At 65.3% G+C, this 16,787-nt stretch overlaps 1 protein-coding gene across 4 annotated transcripts in view; it reads right to left on the reverse strand.

Annotated features, from left to right (window-relative positions):
- Positions 1 to 3,408: 3,408 nt before the first annotated feature.
- The window catches only part of DOK7 (docking protein 7), a 34,621-nt gene continuing 21,242 nt past the window's right edge, over positions 3,409 to 16,787 (reverse strand). The window contains exons 5-12 of one of the 4 annotated variants that reach the window (XM_060011891.2): positions 14,500 to 14,619; positions 12,595 to 12,711; positions 11,075 to 11,772; positions 7,259 to 7,301; positions 4,231 to 4,257; positions 4,005 to 4,139; positions 3,628 to 3,854; positions 3,409 to 3,541 (exon numbers count right to left, since the gene is read on the reverse strand). In XM_060011891.2, the coding sequence (XP_059867874.1) occupies positions 3,718 to 3,854; positions 4,005 to 4,139; positions 4,231 to 4,257; positions 7,259 to 7,301; positions 11,075 to 11,772; positions 12,595 to 12,711; positions 14,500 to 14,619 (1,277 nt within the window). In that variant the 3' untranslated portion in view covers positions 3,409 to 3,541; positions 3,628 to 3,717. Of the gene's footprint in view, positions 3,542 to 3,627; positions 3,855 to 4,004; positions 4,140 to 4,230; positions 4,258 to 7,258; positions 7,302 to 10,668; positions 11,773 to 12,594; positions 12,712 to 14,499; positions 14,620 to 16,787 lie in introns of those variants that run through there. The other 3 variants (XM_060011887.1, XM_060011889.1, XM_060011890.1) reach the window with 3 other exon arrangements.

The raw sequence follows: 16,787 nt of genomic DNA on the forward strand, positions 1-16,787 counted from the left end.
GTATTGGCATAAAACAGACACACAGATCAATGGAACAGAATAGACCGGAAATAAACCCACACTTATGTGGTCAGTTAATTTACAACAGAGGAGCCAAGAATATACAATGGGGAAAGGACAGTCTCTTCAATAAATGGTGTTGGGAAAACTGGACCACTATCTTACACCATGTACAAAATTTAGCTCAAAATGGATTAAAAAACGTTAAGACTTGAAACCATAAAACTCCTAAAAGAAAACAGTAAGCTCCCTGGTATTGGTCTCGGCGATGATTTTTTGGATCTGACACCAAAAGCAAAGGCAACCAAAGCAAAAATAAATAAGTGGAACTACATCAAACTAAAAAGCTTCTGCACAGCAAAGGAGACCATCAACAACATGAAAAGGGAACCTACGGAATGGGAGAAAATATCTGTGAACCACATATCCGATAAGGAGTTAATATCTAAAATATATAAAGAACGCATATAACTCAGTAAAAACCAAACAATCCAGTTACAAGTGGGCAGAAGACCTGAATAGACATTTTCCCAAAAAAGACATACAAATGGCCCACAGATACATGAAAAGGTGCCCAACATCACTAATCATTAAGTTTTGTTTTTTGTTGGTTTTCCTATTTTTGGTCACGCCTTGAGGCACGCGGGATCTTAGTTCCCTGACCAGGGATTGAACCCGTGCCCCCTGCAGTGGAAGCGCAGAGTCCTAACCACTGGACCACCAGGGAATTCCATCGTCACTAATCATTAGGGAAATGCAAATCAAGATCACAGAGAGACATCACCTCACATATTAGAATGACTATTATCCAAAAGACAACAGATAACGAATGTCGACTAGGATGTGGAGAAAGGGAACCCTTGTGCACTGTTGGTGGGAATGTAAATGGCTGCAGCCTCTGTGGAAAACTGTGGAGGTTCCTCAAAAAATTTAAAATAGAACTACCATATGATCCAGCAGTTCCACTTCTGGGTATTTATCTGAAGGAAATGAAAACACTAACTCAGAAAGATATCTGCACCCCTGTGTTCATCCCAGCATTATCTACAACTGCCAAGATACAGAAGCAACTGAAGCGCCCATCCGTGGATGCATGGATAGAAGATGTGGTACAAACATACAACGGAATGTTACTCAGCCATTAAAAAAACGGAACCCTGCCATCTGTGACAACATGGGTGCCCCTAGAGGGCATTGTGCTAAGTGAAGGAAGACAGGCAGAAAGATGAATATATGATCTCACATGTATGTGGAATCTTTAAAAAAAAAAAACAAAACTGAACTGATACAGAGATCAGATGTGTGGTTGCCAGAGGCGGAAGGCAGGGAGTGGATGACGCGACGAAGGGGGTCAAAAGGCACGAACTTCCGATTATAAACTAAGTCACAGGATGTAATGTACGACACGGCAGCTCTAGTTAACAATGCTGTAGTGTGTACTGACAGCTGACGGGAAGTTGGTCTTCAGAGTTCTCGTCACATTCCGTGACTCTGTGAGGTGCTGGATGTTAAGTAGACTTACTGTGGCGACCATTTCACAATATATACAAATACAGAATTGTTACGCTGTCCACCTAAAACTAATAGAATTTGTCAATTAAACCTCAACAAAACAATAATAAGGTGTTGTGTCTGACACTGATATTCCAGAATTAGGACGCTAAACCCAGCACAGCACTGGAGGCCCCCCAGCCTCCAGGGCACCTCTCTGCCGGATCTGTGTCCAGCGCCCTGCACAGTCTAGCCTGAGGAGGGTCCAGCCTGGGGACCTGAGGGCACAGGGCATGACAGGACATGAGGGGAGTGGGAAGGGCAGTGATGAGGGTGTCACTGCAGGGGTGCTGGGCCAAGGATGCCCCTTCCCTCTCAGCAAAGGTGGGGAGCCCTTCCCAGACTTGAGTTGGGGTCCAGGGTCCCTGAGACCTCCTCCCACGACCACACAGTGGCCCGTGGGCCTCAGCCCTGGTGGCTGTGACAGCTTTGCCGAGGTGACCCTGCTGGACTTGGCCACCAAGTGCTGGCTAGCCGCCCCTCGCAGCTCTGGAGGAAGGGCAGGCAGTTGTCTGGTCCCCACTTGGCCCTGTGTGGCCGCCCTAGCTGGCTTAGCCCTAGCGCCCCTGAGCCTCGCTGGCCGGAGGGCAGCCATCGTACGTCAGGACAAACCCCTGCCCTTGGCATTCATGCCCCGTGGCCCCTGCAGACTCCCGGCTCCCCGACCGCCCCTCTCGTGGCGCCCTTGGCCAGGCCCGGCTGACCCCGCAGGGAACGGCTCTGCCTCCCGTGACCGTGTTGCTGCAGGTGCACGCTGCCCAGGAGACCCCTCGGCCACCCACAGCGCCGGAGGGGGTGCGGAGACCCTTCCTCGATGCCCCACGCATCCATGGCCCTGTGTTAGCCTCACGGAAGCTCAGCAGGCTCATCTCGTTTGGAAAACGGGAGCCCCCAGACGCCAGCCACTCAAGGTCACTGGTAAGGCCCGGGACCCCCAGTTGCCTGTCCCCGAGCAGGCGCGTGCAGCCTGCCCAGGGCATGGAGGTCGGCCCCCCTCCCACCCGAGGGAACCCTGACACAGCTGAAGCCCCGGACTGGGGTGCACTGGCCACGCTTTGCCCCCACTTGTGCCTTAAAAGTGAAGCCTGCTACCCTGGAGTCCCATCCAGGGCGTGTGGAAACCAGACCTGTTTGTTGAGCACCCCGGGGCCTTCGCAGCCCACGAGGCACTTTGCCGCCACAGGCTCGGCAGGGGAGGGGGACTGAAGTTCTGGCCCCACTGGCCTGAGGGACCCGCCGCCAGGAGGAGGAGGTGTGGGGTGCAGCCGCTTGGGCTCCCCACGGGCAGGCTAACCACGGCTCGCTGGGTCCGGGCTGGGATCGCGGCAGGAGGCAGGGAGGGATGGGTCTGCGTGGGCCCTGGTCAGGATCCCCACCAGGCAGAGCAGGGCCCCATCTCATCTCTGAGGCCCGGGTGGGACAGCCCGGCTTGGCGAGGAGGACAGGAAGCCCACCGCCAACTCCAGGAACTTCCCACCATCCGGACTCCCATTGGCCAGTGGAGGGGGAACCAGCCCACCGGCCCACTGAGCCCTGGACCCCCCAAGGCCACAGGGAGAGCCCCACCCAGCCACCAGGAGTCCCTCCGTGTGTCCAGAGGCACGTGGCACGAGGCCTCACCCTCAGGAAATAACTGGCCGGTCGACAGTGGAACACGAGTGATTTTAAACCATTTACAGAACTAACTAAATGGGTCCCAAGAAGCGGGCAGTCAGCTGAGCGCACGAGGGCCATGCCATCCAGGCACAGGGCAGCAGTGACCCAGAGGGGACAGCGGGGGCCCTGCAGAGGGCGCCACGTGGTGGGGCCTGGCCGGGTCCCCCGTGGTTGGGGACATGCGTTTGGCTGGGACACATCGTCGTCGCCGGGCCGCCGCCTCCAGGGAAGGCGCGGGCAGGTCGCATCCCAGAACCGGAGACTGCTCGCCAGACGCCGCCTCAGGTCCACCTGGAGCCGCCCGACACCTGTCCAGGCGGCACCTCCCGCCGGCCTGGGGACCAGAGCAGGCGTCAGAGGAGCGCCCCGGAGCCGTCCACCCGCCCCCACCCCCGCCCCGGGCCCGGGCAGCGCGCCCACCCTCGGCTCGGAGCCTGAGCGCCGGGACGCAGCAGAGGTGCCGCGGGGCCGCTCCCTCGAGCCGACGGGTCGCGTCGCAGTCCGGCCGCCTCACCGCGGGGTCCCCTTCCGCCTCTGCTCCAGCGCCGGCAGCCTCTCCTCCCGGGCCTGCGCGTGCCGGGCCCCCGCCCTGTGCGCCGCCTCTGTGGCCAAGATGTCGATCTGCGCGTAGCGGGAAGCACCGGCCCCTGCGAGCAGCCCCAGGTGAGCCGGCGGGGGCGCACCCACCCCGCGCTCCGGCCAGGGCCTGAGCGCCGGCTTCGGGGCTGTGAGGGGGTGCCCGCGAGCCCCTGGCCCAGGGCCGATGCGCCCGGGGCTCAAGGCCCCTGCGGACCCACCTCGGATGCCCGCGCCGCCCTCCTGGAGCTGCAGGCCCGAGTAGTGCAGCTGCCTTGGGGGGGAAGGGCTGGCGGGGACGTTCACATATGTGGGCGCCTCACTGCACGGCCTCTCGGGTCCTGCGGGGAGAGGGGCTGTGAGTCCCCAGGCGGTGGCCGAGGCTGAGCTGACCCCCTAGACTGTTCGGGAAAGAGCTCCCCACTGCCCACCCCTCAAGTGTCCCGCTCTCCTCCTCTCCAGGGCCTGGGGAGCCTCCCCGACTCCCCCGTTTTCCTGGCCATCTTTTCCCACCCCACCCACGTCCCTCCCTGACCGGGGTGCCCCTGCCCCCCACAACGGGCTGACCAGGGATGCCCCCTATGGCCCGCTGGACACACGTCCATCTTCAGCCCCTGGCCGCCCACCCTCAAACATCCCTCCCGGCCACTTCCTCCTTGGCTTCCAGGTGCCCTGCCCCTCCCAGGCAGGATGCCCCCCGCCCTCGGCTGTCCTCCCGGCTCACCCCATCTGCTTCAGGGACCCTCTTTGGACCGGTGAGTCCCCACAGAGCATCGTTCCCTGAGCGCAGGCCCACACTTCCATCCACTGTGACACCTCCCCCAGGGTGGCCCCAGGCACTTCAAGTCCCCTCCCCCATCCAAGAAACTGCCCCCTGCCTCCCCCATTTCCTAGAAGTCGATGGTTTCACTCAGCAAACGCCAACGGGGCTCCGGGCAGGTGCGACAGGAGCGCGGGGTGGGGGGGGACCCAGAGTGCCTGGCTGCACACCCGATCCACCTTTCCCCCACCTGCCCAAGAGCTCTGCCTGTTGGGCCCCGGGGTGGCTGCAGGAGACCAGGCTCACGACCCTGCCTGGCCACTCACCGGCAGCCGAACCACAGCGGGTGGTGAGCCAGAGCCATCCCAGAGGGCAGGAGCCCAGGTCCTCCCTCCTCCCTGAGGGCCCCATCTCGCGACACAGCCAGGCCTAGGGACTCGCGCAAATCCACCTGGCCAGCTCCCGGCCCCAAGGGATTCAGGGGCCGGGATTCTGGTGGGGGTGGGATCTGGGGGGAGTGGGATTCCGGGAGGGGGGAGTCAGGAGGGGGGTGGGATCAGGTGGGGGGTTGAAGCTCCCACAGGACAGCCTGTCTCTGGCCACCTGCCCACAGGTCCGGGGGAGCTGAGCCCGGGAGGGTCCTGGCTCTGCCGGCACCGGGCACTGGAGCGCCAACCAGCCCAAGGGGCTTCAGTGGGCAGACGCCACCCCACTCGCTGCCACGTACTGGCACCGGGCACCACTGCGGGCACCACCTTCTGGAGGCCCGCACCTGCACTGAAGCCTGCCACCTCATCCCTTACCTCCCCAGCAAGGCCAGAGGGCGTCCTCCTTGCTCAGCAGGGAGACTGAGGCCAGAGAGACCCTGTGTTCCCAAGTCAGCCAGCCTGGTGGGAACAGCCAAAGCTGGGGGTGGGGACGGCAGCCAGAGCGGGCTGTACCCGGGGCTGACCTGCGGCGACAGGGAGGGAAGGAGGAAGGCTTCTGTTGGACACAGACCCTCTCCCGTGTAACCCGAGATGACAGGCAGAGGCGCCCAGGGAGGCACCTAGACCGGGGGTCCAGGGGAAATCTGGGCAGGCTGCCTGGAGAAGGGGGCACACGCTGAGGGGTGAAGCTGGGGAGCGGGGAGCGGGAAGGCCTGATTGAAGCTGGGAGAGCCCATCAGGGGCTGAGACGGGGTCTGAGGGGCGTCTAGGAAGGAGGCCCAGCCTCCTGAAAGCTGAAAGGAGGGCTGTGGCTTGACCTGAGGTCACGTGGACAAGCTCCCCGTGGCTCAGCAGCTAGTTTTAGGGCTGGATCCGCATTTTCCACAGTGGAAGCAGGAGAGTGGGTGGAGGGTTTGGGGCAGCCCAGCATCTCCAGGGTCACACCAGGCAGCACAGGAAGGCTGCCATCCCGCCTTGGTCTCTAGCAGCGTCTGCGGGGGCAGGGGCGCCCCTCTGGTGGCTGCCCCCCAGCCCTGGCTCCCCCAGGCTCCCCTTTACCTCCCATCTCCCTCCCTGATCCTTCAGACTGAGCCAGCATCTCGGGAGCTGTCTCAAATACTCTCTGGGCCAAGCAGAGATCGGGTGGGTCTGTCCTGACCTCTCCCTGGCCACACAGCAGACCCGGCCCGACCACACTGGGTGTCTCACCCATCACCGCTCTCTGGCCACGCTGTCCTGGGTCTGATTCATCTCTGCTTCCACCAGACCCAGGGCCCCCTCCTCCCCCAGGCCCCCCACCCCAGAGGAAAGGTTCCTTTCCTCCAGTAGATCCTGACGCCTGTCCCCTGCCTGTCCCCTGGAACACGCACTCTGTCTGGGTAAAAGGGGGAGCGGGGGGGTGGACAGCAGGCAGGAGGCATCCAGGACCATCTGGGAAGGCTGCCCACTGCCCAGCGTCATCAGGGAGTGGTCCTCAGGGCCCCATCCTGACCCAGGGAACCCTAGGCTGGCCGGCATGGGGCTTTCCTGTGGCCACTGTCTGACCCTGCATGCCCGTGGCCTTGCCCTTCCCCTCCTGCGCCCTCCACTCTGGACGGGCCTGGGCCTTGCTTGGCCCACAGGGTCTAGCCCCAAACAGGCACCATGCTCCTCTGAAGAGGAAATAAAAAGATCCCGCCCCAGGCTGCAGGTGGCCTCTACTCCACTGAGAAAATGAGGCACAGAGCACACCCCCGACCTCCAGCCACGCCACCCGAGGCCAGCCTCCCCCGACTTGCAGCCTCTCCCGGATTCCCAGGCCTTCCCCTGGGTCAGAGCCAGCATCTGCCCAGCCGTCACCTCTTAACGGGGCTTCTCCAAGGGGACCCCATGTCTCGCCCTGGCTCCCTGCCTGGGCTTCCTCCCACCAAGGTCACCAACGCCCCTGCCCGCTCCTGGGTCCCCAGAGCATCGTCACCTCTGTTCTCTGTCACCTGGAGGACGAGCCTCCCTCTTAAAGGCTGCAGCTCCAGGCCAGAGCTGACCCTGCCCGCTCTGACCACGCACTGTCCCGGGCAGGCTGGCCACCTTGTCCTCAACTCGCTGCCTGGCACCATCGCACCCCAGCCGGGGCTCACCCCGGCTGCACACTGCCGCCCTGCCGCCCACTGTCACCCCCTCCCCGCTGCACCCTCCTCCCGCTGACCCCCCGCTGTCTTGTCTGGCACAGACTTTCTGGCTGGGCTGTGACTGCGGCCACTGTGACCCCACGTCCCTCGTCCCGAGGCGTGCCAAAGCCAAGGCCTACCTGAGTGCATCGCCGGGAGCCCAGCGGGTGAGGCAGCAGCTCCCTAGACCAAGGAGAACACATGTCAGTCTGTCCATCCGGCTCCCGCTCACCCGGCACCCAGCCCAAGAGCCAGGATGCTACCCAGGAGTCCCAAAGGGCCACCCGCCAGGGAGACCAGCCAGGGGCCCGACTCCTCTCCAGGGGTCCCTGCCCACCCTGACACCCACAAACCCATCTGGGGTGAGGCATCGGCAGCTCGGGCCTCCAGAACACATGTGGCCTGGCTGCTCTCGTCAGTGTTGGTGGCCGTGTGTCACGCTGCCAGCTGTGCGGCAGGGTTTGTAGCCGTGAGATGCACGAGGGCTGTCACGTCACCCCCGGCCCCGGGCACTGCCGGCCTGCTCTAAGCAGGGCATCCCGGCTGAGCCACTCCTGGGGGCCCCGTGAGATGGGTCAAGGCCCCCAGACCGCAGGGTGGCCACTTGGAGGTGCCTGATTGGAGGCGCAGAAAGACTCCGAGAAGGAAAGGGGTTCGGGGGCTTCAGAGCTGGGGGCAGTGTCTGCCGGCAGACTGGGAGGGAGGGACGGTGCCCACTGCCGGCACGTTCACTGCTGCCTGAGCCTCCATGCCCCAAACCAGTAGGAGCTGGGCCAGCCAGGGCCAGGGGCACCTGACGGGAAAGGGCCCGGCATCCCCGGCGCTTCTGAGGAGGACAGCCCGGCAGTGGGGTCTCATGGGGGCCTGCGGGCTGGCATCGGGGTGCAGAAGCCTGACCCGCTCTCTGGGAGGTCAAAGGGGCTGCCCAAACTCAGGACACAGCACCTCGACCCTGGTCCCTGCCAGGCTGCTGGGCACCTGGGCTGGCCTAACCCATCACCTTGTGTAAAGGCGCCCGGGCAGGCTTGGGGACTTGGGGAGGGTGTGTCTGACCTCCAACACCTGGGACAAGAGCCGACCGCCCTCAGGAGCCCCATCACTAGCTGCTCAGAGCCCCACCCACAGACGGCACCTGCTGTGCCGGCGGCGAGTCCTGCGGGCACAGCGTCAGACCCAAAGGACGAAACCACGTGCCACGGGAGATGAGCAAACGCGGCGCCTCCTGTCCCCTCCCACTGGGCGCCAGGGCCAGGTGGGGGCAGGTGGGTGCACGGGGCCTGGGGAGGCGAGGACGACTCTCTGGTTGCCCCCAGCCCTGCCATTCCTGGCACCTGAGAAGCCCACCCCACCCCAGGGAGGGTGAGTGAAGCTGGTGGCCCCAGGAGTGCAGAAGCAGGTGTTCCCAGCCAGGGGCGCGAGGCCCACCCCGTGAGCTCCGGAAAGATAGGGGATGAGGCCAAAATCTTCCCGCGGGTCTACCCTGGCGGCGCACCTGGCCGCACCCGATGAGAGGCTCCGTGCCTCTGGGCTGCCCTGGGCTGCAGGGGAAACTGAGGCACACCCTCCAGGGGGCTAGGCCCTCCTCCTGAGCCGCCCCATCGCCTCCCCAAAGGGCTGTGGTGGTCAGTGGCCACTCCCATGGAGGGCCCCTCCCTCCTCTGGGCCCAGGCCCTGGCCACGCCCCTCCAGCCCAGAGCCTGTCCCCTCCGGAAACTTGCTCCGACCGCGCCCGAGCCCTCACCTGGCGGCCCTCGGTCCACCCCTCCCGCCACACCCCTCAGATGGCTCTTCCCTGAAGTCCCGGCCATCGACCTCGGTCCAGGAGACCAGAGGTCACAGCCAGGGTTCCCTCACGGGCCAGGGGAAGGCCGAAAGCCCAGCTCCAGCCCTCCCTGGCTTCACGTGGAGGGCAAGTCCCTCGGCCGCCGGGGCCACCACCTGCTCTGGTGGAGGGAGGGCCGTCTGCAGGGCACATGGGAGCGCAGCGGGGCTGGGCCTGGAAGATGAGGGCTCTGGCGGGAGCGGGCTGCCCAGGCCTCCAGGGCCGCTCCCCACAGCCCGCAGCACCAGCACCTCCCAGCCTCTTTCTTTTGCGACAAGGCTGGTGGGTCCCTCTGGGGAGGCGACAGTAGCAGTGAGTCGAGCCCCTTTGGCAGGCAGCCACCGAGCACTTCCATACAACGTCTCAGCAGGCCCCTCGGGGCCCAGGCAGGCGGACTGCTGTCCTCTCTACGGAGGAGGCCCAGACGGGGGCAATGAGTTGCTGGGGGCCGCCCAGCCAGCGAGCAGGGCCCCAGCTTGCCCTTCCCTGCACTGCAGTGTCGCAGGAACCGGGCCAGAACCCCGGCCCTCAGCGTCCACAGGGACCTGGGCCCCCCGGCTCTCTAACAGGGCGGTGAACAGGGTGAAGTGGGTGTGACGGTGGGATGTGGCTTCCCGGGATGTGCAGGGGGACCCTGATGGGGTCCCTGGAGCTCTGCTGCCCACATAGGGGAGACTAGGGGTGGGGAGGGTGCTCCAGGCTCTGAGCCAGGACCCTCACTGGCCCAGGAGGTAGGATGTCCACCCTCACTGGACACCGGGAGCCACCTGCCTGAGCCTAAGGGACCACTGAGGACCACATTGTGCGCTCCAGCGAACGTGTGCACACACATCACACAGGCCACACACGTGCGTGGGCACACGCACACACCTGGCACCCAAGCACAGATCACACATGTAACACGCGTGCACACAGGATGCGCACAGCCACACACAAGTGCATGCAAATGCATGCACGCCATGACACACATGCACGTTGCATGTCACACGTGTGTGCACGTCTCACGCACTGTACACATGCATGCGAATGAAAGCACTCACATGCACACATCGCACGCTGGCACACACACCACACACACGTGCACGAGGCCTGTGTGCTGCCTGAGGCTGCTCTCCTCGTTCACGCCTCCGGCGTGTTCAGGCTGAAGGCTGAACGGACAGGCGAGGCCTCTCCCTGCTCTGTGACCCACGGGCCACGGGAGGCCGAGCCCCTGGATTTCAGAGACAGTTAAAGGCCCCACTGGGAGGGCCGGGGTGGGAGGTGGACACAGCTGGCCACACGGAAAAGAACAAGACGATAAGAAAAAACAATTTTATTTCCAGTCTAAGAACGTATTACAAACAGTGTCAGGTGTGAAGAGCAACAGACGGCTTCAGCCAGCAGTGAAGGTACAAAGCGGAACGGTTACAGCTGAGCTGTGTGCGGGGCGCAGCCGGCCGGAGCCCAGATCGGACGGACACGGGCCTCGCCTTCCACGCGGGCGTCTGGAATCGTAGCGCGAACGGACAAACCAGGCCACGCAGCCAAAATCCATGCAGGAGAGCAGGCCGAGCCGACCGCGGAGGGCGTGGAGGAAGCGCGACGCCCGCAGGCGGCCCACCGGCAGTGCCTGGGGCCCCTGAATGCGAACGCCAGCCCGAGCCCCGCGTCCTCTGGTCCTGACCACCAGCCCCTGGCTCAGCCAGCAGGGCGGAGGGGGGCGCCCAGCAAGTGACCCCGACCCTGCCCTTCCCCGCCCGCCCCTCCCCCTGGAGCGCGCAGGTTCAGAAAATGGCGGCTGGGAGTGAGGCGTCGGGGTCCCGGGGTCCCGAGAGCCAGACCCCCAGCAGTCCCCGGGGCCTCCTGGGCCTCAGCAAACCCCCCAAAGGACAGACCACCTGTGCGCGCAAGCAGGTGAAGCCCCTCGGACACAACGCAACGCGCAGGGAGGTTAGTCTCAGGCTCCTGTTTGATTTGGGCACCTGGTCCTTGGGCTCTGCCCCGGACCCGGCCCCCCACCTTCCACAACGCACTCCCAGCTGCGGCCCTCCCTGCAGGCTGGACCCCCAGGCCCCCAGGCCGCCCCACGGCACGAGGGCAGCCCCACGAGGGCACCGCCCACCCGCAGCCGCCGCCCTCAGGGAGGCGCATTTACCTTCAGTCCTCCGCAGACGGGACACGCGGAAAAGAGAGCCGGAGGGGGCCCCGCGTGGGGGGCGCCCGCTTCCCAGGGCTCGCCCGGCCCCGACGGGGCCTCTGTCGCCTGTCCCCGCCGTCGCTCGCCCAGCCAGCCGGAGGGACACCCCGCCGCCAGCCGGCCGCCCGAGTCCCCGGCGGCTCCGTCGCTGGCGCTGCCCTGTGTGGCGGGGGGCTGGTCCCGGGCCGCCTGGCGCAGGCTGCGGGGCGTGTCGTAGTGGGGCCGCGGCGCGGAGGGCACCTGGTACTCGGCCGCCCCGGGGGCGCAGGCGCACAGGCCGGGCTCGGGCACCACGCCTCCCGGCAGGCTGAGCAGAGAGCCCAGCTCCTCGGCCCCGCGCCACACGTCCAGGCTGCTGCCTGCGAAGGACGAGAAGCTGCCCGAGTAGGAGGAGTGGCTGCCCGTGGCGATGCCGCTGTCCGAGGAGCTCTGGCGGCCGACCTCCTGCAGCTGCCTTGGCCGCAGCGGCCTGGGGGGTGGCCTCGAGGCACCTGCTGCGGCTTCCCCGGGGGCCTGGGCGGCCGCCAGCCCGAGACCCTCCGGCGACGCGCACGCCGAGGACGGGGACGGCTCTGGCCAGGGCACGAGCCGGCTGCTGGCGCTGACGTCTGAGTGGCTGGCCTCTGACGACGAGCTGGACAGGCTGCGGTCGTCCCCTGAACGGAGAGTCGGGGGCTGAGACTCCTGTGGGGCTTGGGCTGCCCGGGGTGGGCTGGGGAGCCTCGGTGGGAGCTGACGTCTAGCCCCCCCACGCCCCCGCCCTGCTGAGGGCCTGCGCTCTCCGGTCTCCAGTCGCCACCCTGGGACGGCTGACCCACACCCTGCCTGGACCTCCACGCCCAGCGTCACCCAGGACGGCCCCTTCGCCCACACCAGTCCCCTCCCTGCCGTCCCCCTGGGAACCAGACGTGAGCCCTTCCTCCGGGAAGGCGGCGGCCCTTGCGCACCTGAGCCCCCGGCTCTAGGGGCCTGGACGGAGAGGCTGCCGTCCCCACTCTGCACCCGTGGGACTGGCGACAATCACACAGGACAAAGGGCCCGCGGAGCTCCCCCGCCTCTGGCCCAGGAGACCCCGGCGCAGCCCCCCACCCACCACCCCCGGGAGCTGCAGCGTCCCCTCGAGGGCCTGCCGGCCCTTTCTGTCCGTCTCCCCGCGGAGCACAGCAGCTGAGGGGCCTCGCTCCCGGCAGCCAGCACCCCTGAGCCTTCTGTGTGGGCACAGACGGTGAAGCCACAGCCTCACCAGGCCACACCCCGGTGGCTGGGAAGGAATTCGAACCCAACCCCCCAGCCGGCACCCACGGGGCACCAGCATCCAGGCCCGAGCTTAGTGAGTGTGGCATCACAAGTGAGAGAACGAATGGACCCACAGAGGGAGGGGCATGAATGAACGAACAGGAGCTGGGAGGTTGCCTTAAAGGGAGAGCTGCGGCCCCAGGGCCACCGGCCCCCCCTCACGGCCCAGGCCATGGCCCTACCTGCGCTGCCCGGCCAGCCGGAGTGGGAGAGAAGGCTGAGCCGCTTCTCCAGCCGCAGGGCTTCCAGGGCCTCCTGGGCCACGCGCTCCTCCACGGCAGGGCCCCCGGCGCTCAGGTCTGCAGCAGAGGGGACGGTCAGCGAGGAGGCGTCCCCAGCCCTGTCCCCGCGGCCCACCCACTGCTCAGGACATCACAGTTACCCCAGCACTGACAGGGCTGTGTGGACCTCGGTCCAGTCGCAGCACCACGACAGAGCCCCTGGGAGCCCCAGCTCCTCCCCACGCCAGCACCCCAGCTGCCAGACACCAAGCTCAGGGTACCCAAACCACCCCCGTCCAGGTCCCCGGCCATCATCCTGTGTCCTGGGCCCAAGGACAGCCCCCCCTGACCACCAGCAGATGTCCCGTGCCCCAAAGTGGACAGTCCCTGCAGTGGACCAGGACACTGGCACACCCTCCTGCTGCTGGTGAGGCAGCAGGACGCTGGCACTGGACGAACTCACAGCCCCACCACTTGCCCTCCCCGAACCTCAGCCATGACTGCAAAACGTGGGAGCAGAGACAGTGCACACCACGCGCAATGGGACCAAGGTGGGAACGCACAGGACGCGCTTGGGGCAGGGTGGACCCCGGAACTCTGTCTTCTCCCCCTCCCCCTCTCCACTGTATGTGAGGCAGGTCCTGCCTCTGGTGCCCAAGTGCGTCTGACCGAGCAGCGGTCAGCTTGAGAAGACACCCCCAAATCTCAGAGTGTTAAGGCTGCTGACCCAGTGGAGGCCACATCTCAAAAGTCCCCAAAGATCACAGGCTTTCAACACGACACCGGCCAGGCTCAGCGAGCAGGGACCCACCAGCCCCGTCCACACCCCAGCTGTCCACACCCCCGCTGTCCACACCTGCCCCATCCACGCCCGCCCCCTTCTAATCCCGGCCACCCACACCACTGCCTGCGGCTGCAATGCGGTAAGCCGCCAGCAGAGGGCGCTGCCGCACCACCCAGCAGAGCCCGGGCGGCGAGGCTCCGGTCACAGGAACTGCCTCCTTCCTCCCCAGCCCGCCCCCCACCCCGCCCCCCGGGCCCGCTTGGGGGTTGCGGGGCTGAGGGGCCCACGCTGGGAGAAAGGGGACCTGGCACGTCGCCAGCCTCGCCAGCCCCTGTCTCCCTAGGAGGTCCACCTGCCCCCGACCTGGCTATGGTGCCCATCCAAGGAGGCCACGGATGTGAGCTCACTGACCACCTGCTGCCCGGCCACAGGCCTTGGTCTCCCACCTGGACAAGGGGACAAGCGCTGCTTCACTGGGGCGAGGGGAGTATCGGTGACCCTGGGTACCACCCACCTGGAGGGCCTCGGTCAAAGGAAGCTGCGATGACAAGGTCAGCCTTTGTCCCTGCCATGGGCTTGGGCCTCCCCGGCCTCCCCAAGGGAAGAAATGCCCAGGTAGCGTGGCCCTCCGCGGGCCAGCGCCATCCCTGGTCCAGGACTCTTGAAGAGCAGTGTCCCAGCCACAGCCAGGGAAGTGGGAGACAAGGCCAGGCCAGCTCATGCAGCCCTGGCACCTGCCAACCCGATGCGCTGAGACCCCAGCTCACAAGGCGACTTCCAGCCCGAACCCTAGCTCCCACGGAGCCAGCCTTGACCCCAGAGACCGCAGGCGAGGGCCCAGCCCAGGTCTGGGAGATGGGCCGGCTCAGAAGGTCTTTGGGGCTCCGGGCTCGGGCCTCTTGCTGGCCCACCTGGTGCAGCTGCAGTAATTGTCCCAACCTAAAGCCTCGGCCTCTGAGCGTCCCAGCAGCTCAGACCCCGTGGAGGAGGGGCTGTGCCAGGGCGAATGCCCCCGGGAGCCCGAGATCAAGCAGCCCACCTGACCCTCCCGCCAGGCCGGGCTCCCCAACTCCGGCACCCACCTGGGAGAACAGGCCGCAGCCCAAAGGGGCCCTTGGTCGGGGAGATGCCACGGACAATGCAGTCGAACAGGAAACTGATCTGCTCTCCCTCGGCCGAGGATAGGAAGAAGACCCCAGCCCCTGCAGAGGGGGGACAGACCCCGGTGTCATCCTGGCCAGAGCTCGGGTCGGTGGGGCCCCTGCAGGGCGGGCTCAGGGCCGCTGTGCGGGGACTGCCCACAGAGGCCTGAGCCAACCCGTGAGACACCCCCCCCCCCCCCGCCCCGAGCACCGCGGCGATGTCCCCACGGCACTGTGGTGACGTGAGCCATGCAGGCGGCTCAGGCCACACGCCGGCTCTCCCAGGCCTGAGGACACCATCCCGGCCTGAGTCCGGTCTGCACGGCCTCAGCAAGGTGGGAGAGGGCGTCCTGCCCGCTGGCCCCAAGCCGTCAGCCATCTCTCGTCTCCCAGGCTGGTAAGAGGAGCTGGGGCGGACTTCTGGAGGATGGGGGTCACAGAGTGGGCCGACGAGGGCGTCCCGGCTGCGTGGAGAGCCCAGCAGCCCCTCCCTCTGGCCCACGCTCCTTTGAGGGGTGGGCGGCGGGTGCACTTCCAGGAGGGCGGCTGCGAGACCTGGTTTCCTCACCCGGGCTGTGGTGAGGGGAAGCTGGCAAGATACAGGCGGTGGCTCCTGCCCTGCAGACGAAGCAGCCTGGCCCACCTCAAAGCCCCTCCCCTCTTCCCGGGCTCGTCTTCTGGGTGGGGGGCACTGGAGCCCCTGGCGCGCAGTTGCAGGGCTGAGATCCAGCCTCGGGGCTCCCACCCACAGAGGTGATTTTAAAAGACACGCTTACATACTGAGATACGGGAAAGTCATCGTGGCTTATACACGAGTTCACTTGAATTTGATGCTAACTAAAATAGCCGACTTGTGGTCTATCAAATTGTACATCTGCCTTAATTATTAGAGAAAAGGGCACGTCGACCCGCAGTAAAGACTGTCCACGTTAAACATAAAGATTAAATAAATGCCCTCCTCCTTCGATGCTAAGCCCCCCTCCCAGGTGCCAAGGCCACGCTGACCCTCTGTGTACGCGCTGGTCTGTTTTTTTATTTTTATTATTTTTTGAAACCTTGAAGAAACGTCACCCTGACTTCTTTGATGGTCTTTGTTCTGACAAGATATAAAGCTGTGCTGAAAACCCTGCTTTTCCGGAGTCATCTGGGAAGCAGGTTTCCGGGCCCGTCCTCAGTTTGGCTCCAATAAAACTCTTTTCTTATTATTGATGGTTTATTGATTACTTCTGTTGACAGAGGGGAGGCCCGGCTGGGATCCCAGCCCAGGGGGCTCGGCTGGAGGGGGCACGTGGGTCTGCAAGACGCCAGGGCGCAGAGCGGCCGCAGGGCCCTGCGCTGGGCCGGAGCCCCGCCAGCGTCAATGAAGTCCCGCGGCCGAGTGAATGGGGCACCAGGTCACCGGGGCTGGACGCCCGGCGTGGCGTCACCACACAGGAATCCCTCGGTGCCTCGCCCTCCTCCCTCTGCCCAAAGAAAGGCCTGCTCCCTCTGGAAGGAGGGTGCCCGGGGCAGACGGGGAAGCGGCGTACTGAAACTGTCCCGGTCACGCTCACTGGCACCGAATCCCAGGGACCCGGGCCAGTCCCACACGTGGTGAGGCCGCCGTGCCCCTGGGCGGCCACCAGGGCCCAAACCGGTGACACGCCCGCTCGAGAGGTGAGAAAGCGGACGCCCAGAGAGGGGCCACGTCCTGGCACCACGGAGTGTCTGAGCAGACGCAGAGCCAGGCCCACCCTGGGGGCCCCCGGGGGCCCCAGAGGCTCGCTGCCCAGAGGGGCTGGGTTGGGGGATGGTCCCGGGACCTTGGCCGACGGCGGGCGGGCGGGGAGGAGGCCCCGTCCCGGCCACTCCCGCTCCCCGGGGCCAGGCCTCTAATCCGGAGCTTACGGTCAGCTGGCAGAGGCCTCGGCACAGTCAGTCCCCCGACTATAAAAAACCACATGACGGGGAGCGGGGCCGGCGGCATTCCACGGGAGTCTGCGAGCTCCCGAGCCTGAGCCTCACGACCAAGGGACGAGGACTCCCGGACCAGCGGCGACCTCCCGCTGCCCCGTGGCTCCCCTCCCCACCCCAGGCTCTGGGGACAACAAGCTCCCCAGGTGTGCCCGGCCCGCCTGACACACCTCCCCTGGCGCGGCCGTCCCCCTCCACGACTCCCCGCAGCCACCCGTAACACCCCTTCGCCTGCTGAGACTGCTCGGGTGACATGGCCTTTCCTGACCCCTGAC

This window comes from Delphinus delphis, chromosome 5 (assembly GCF_949987515.2).
Source record: "Delphinus delphis chromosome 5, mDelDel1.2, whole genome shotgun sequence".
Lineage (NCBI taxonomy): Eukaryota > Metazoa > Chordata > Mammalia > Artiodactyla > Delphinidae > Delphinus > Delphinus delphis.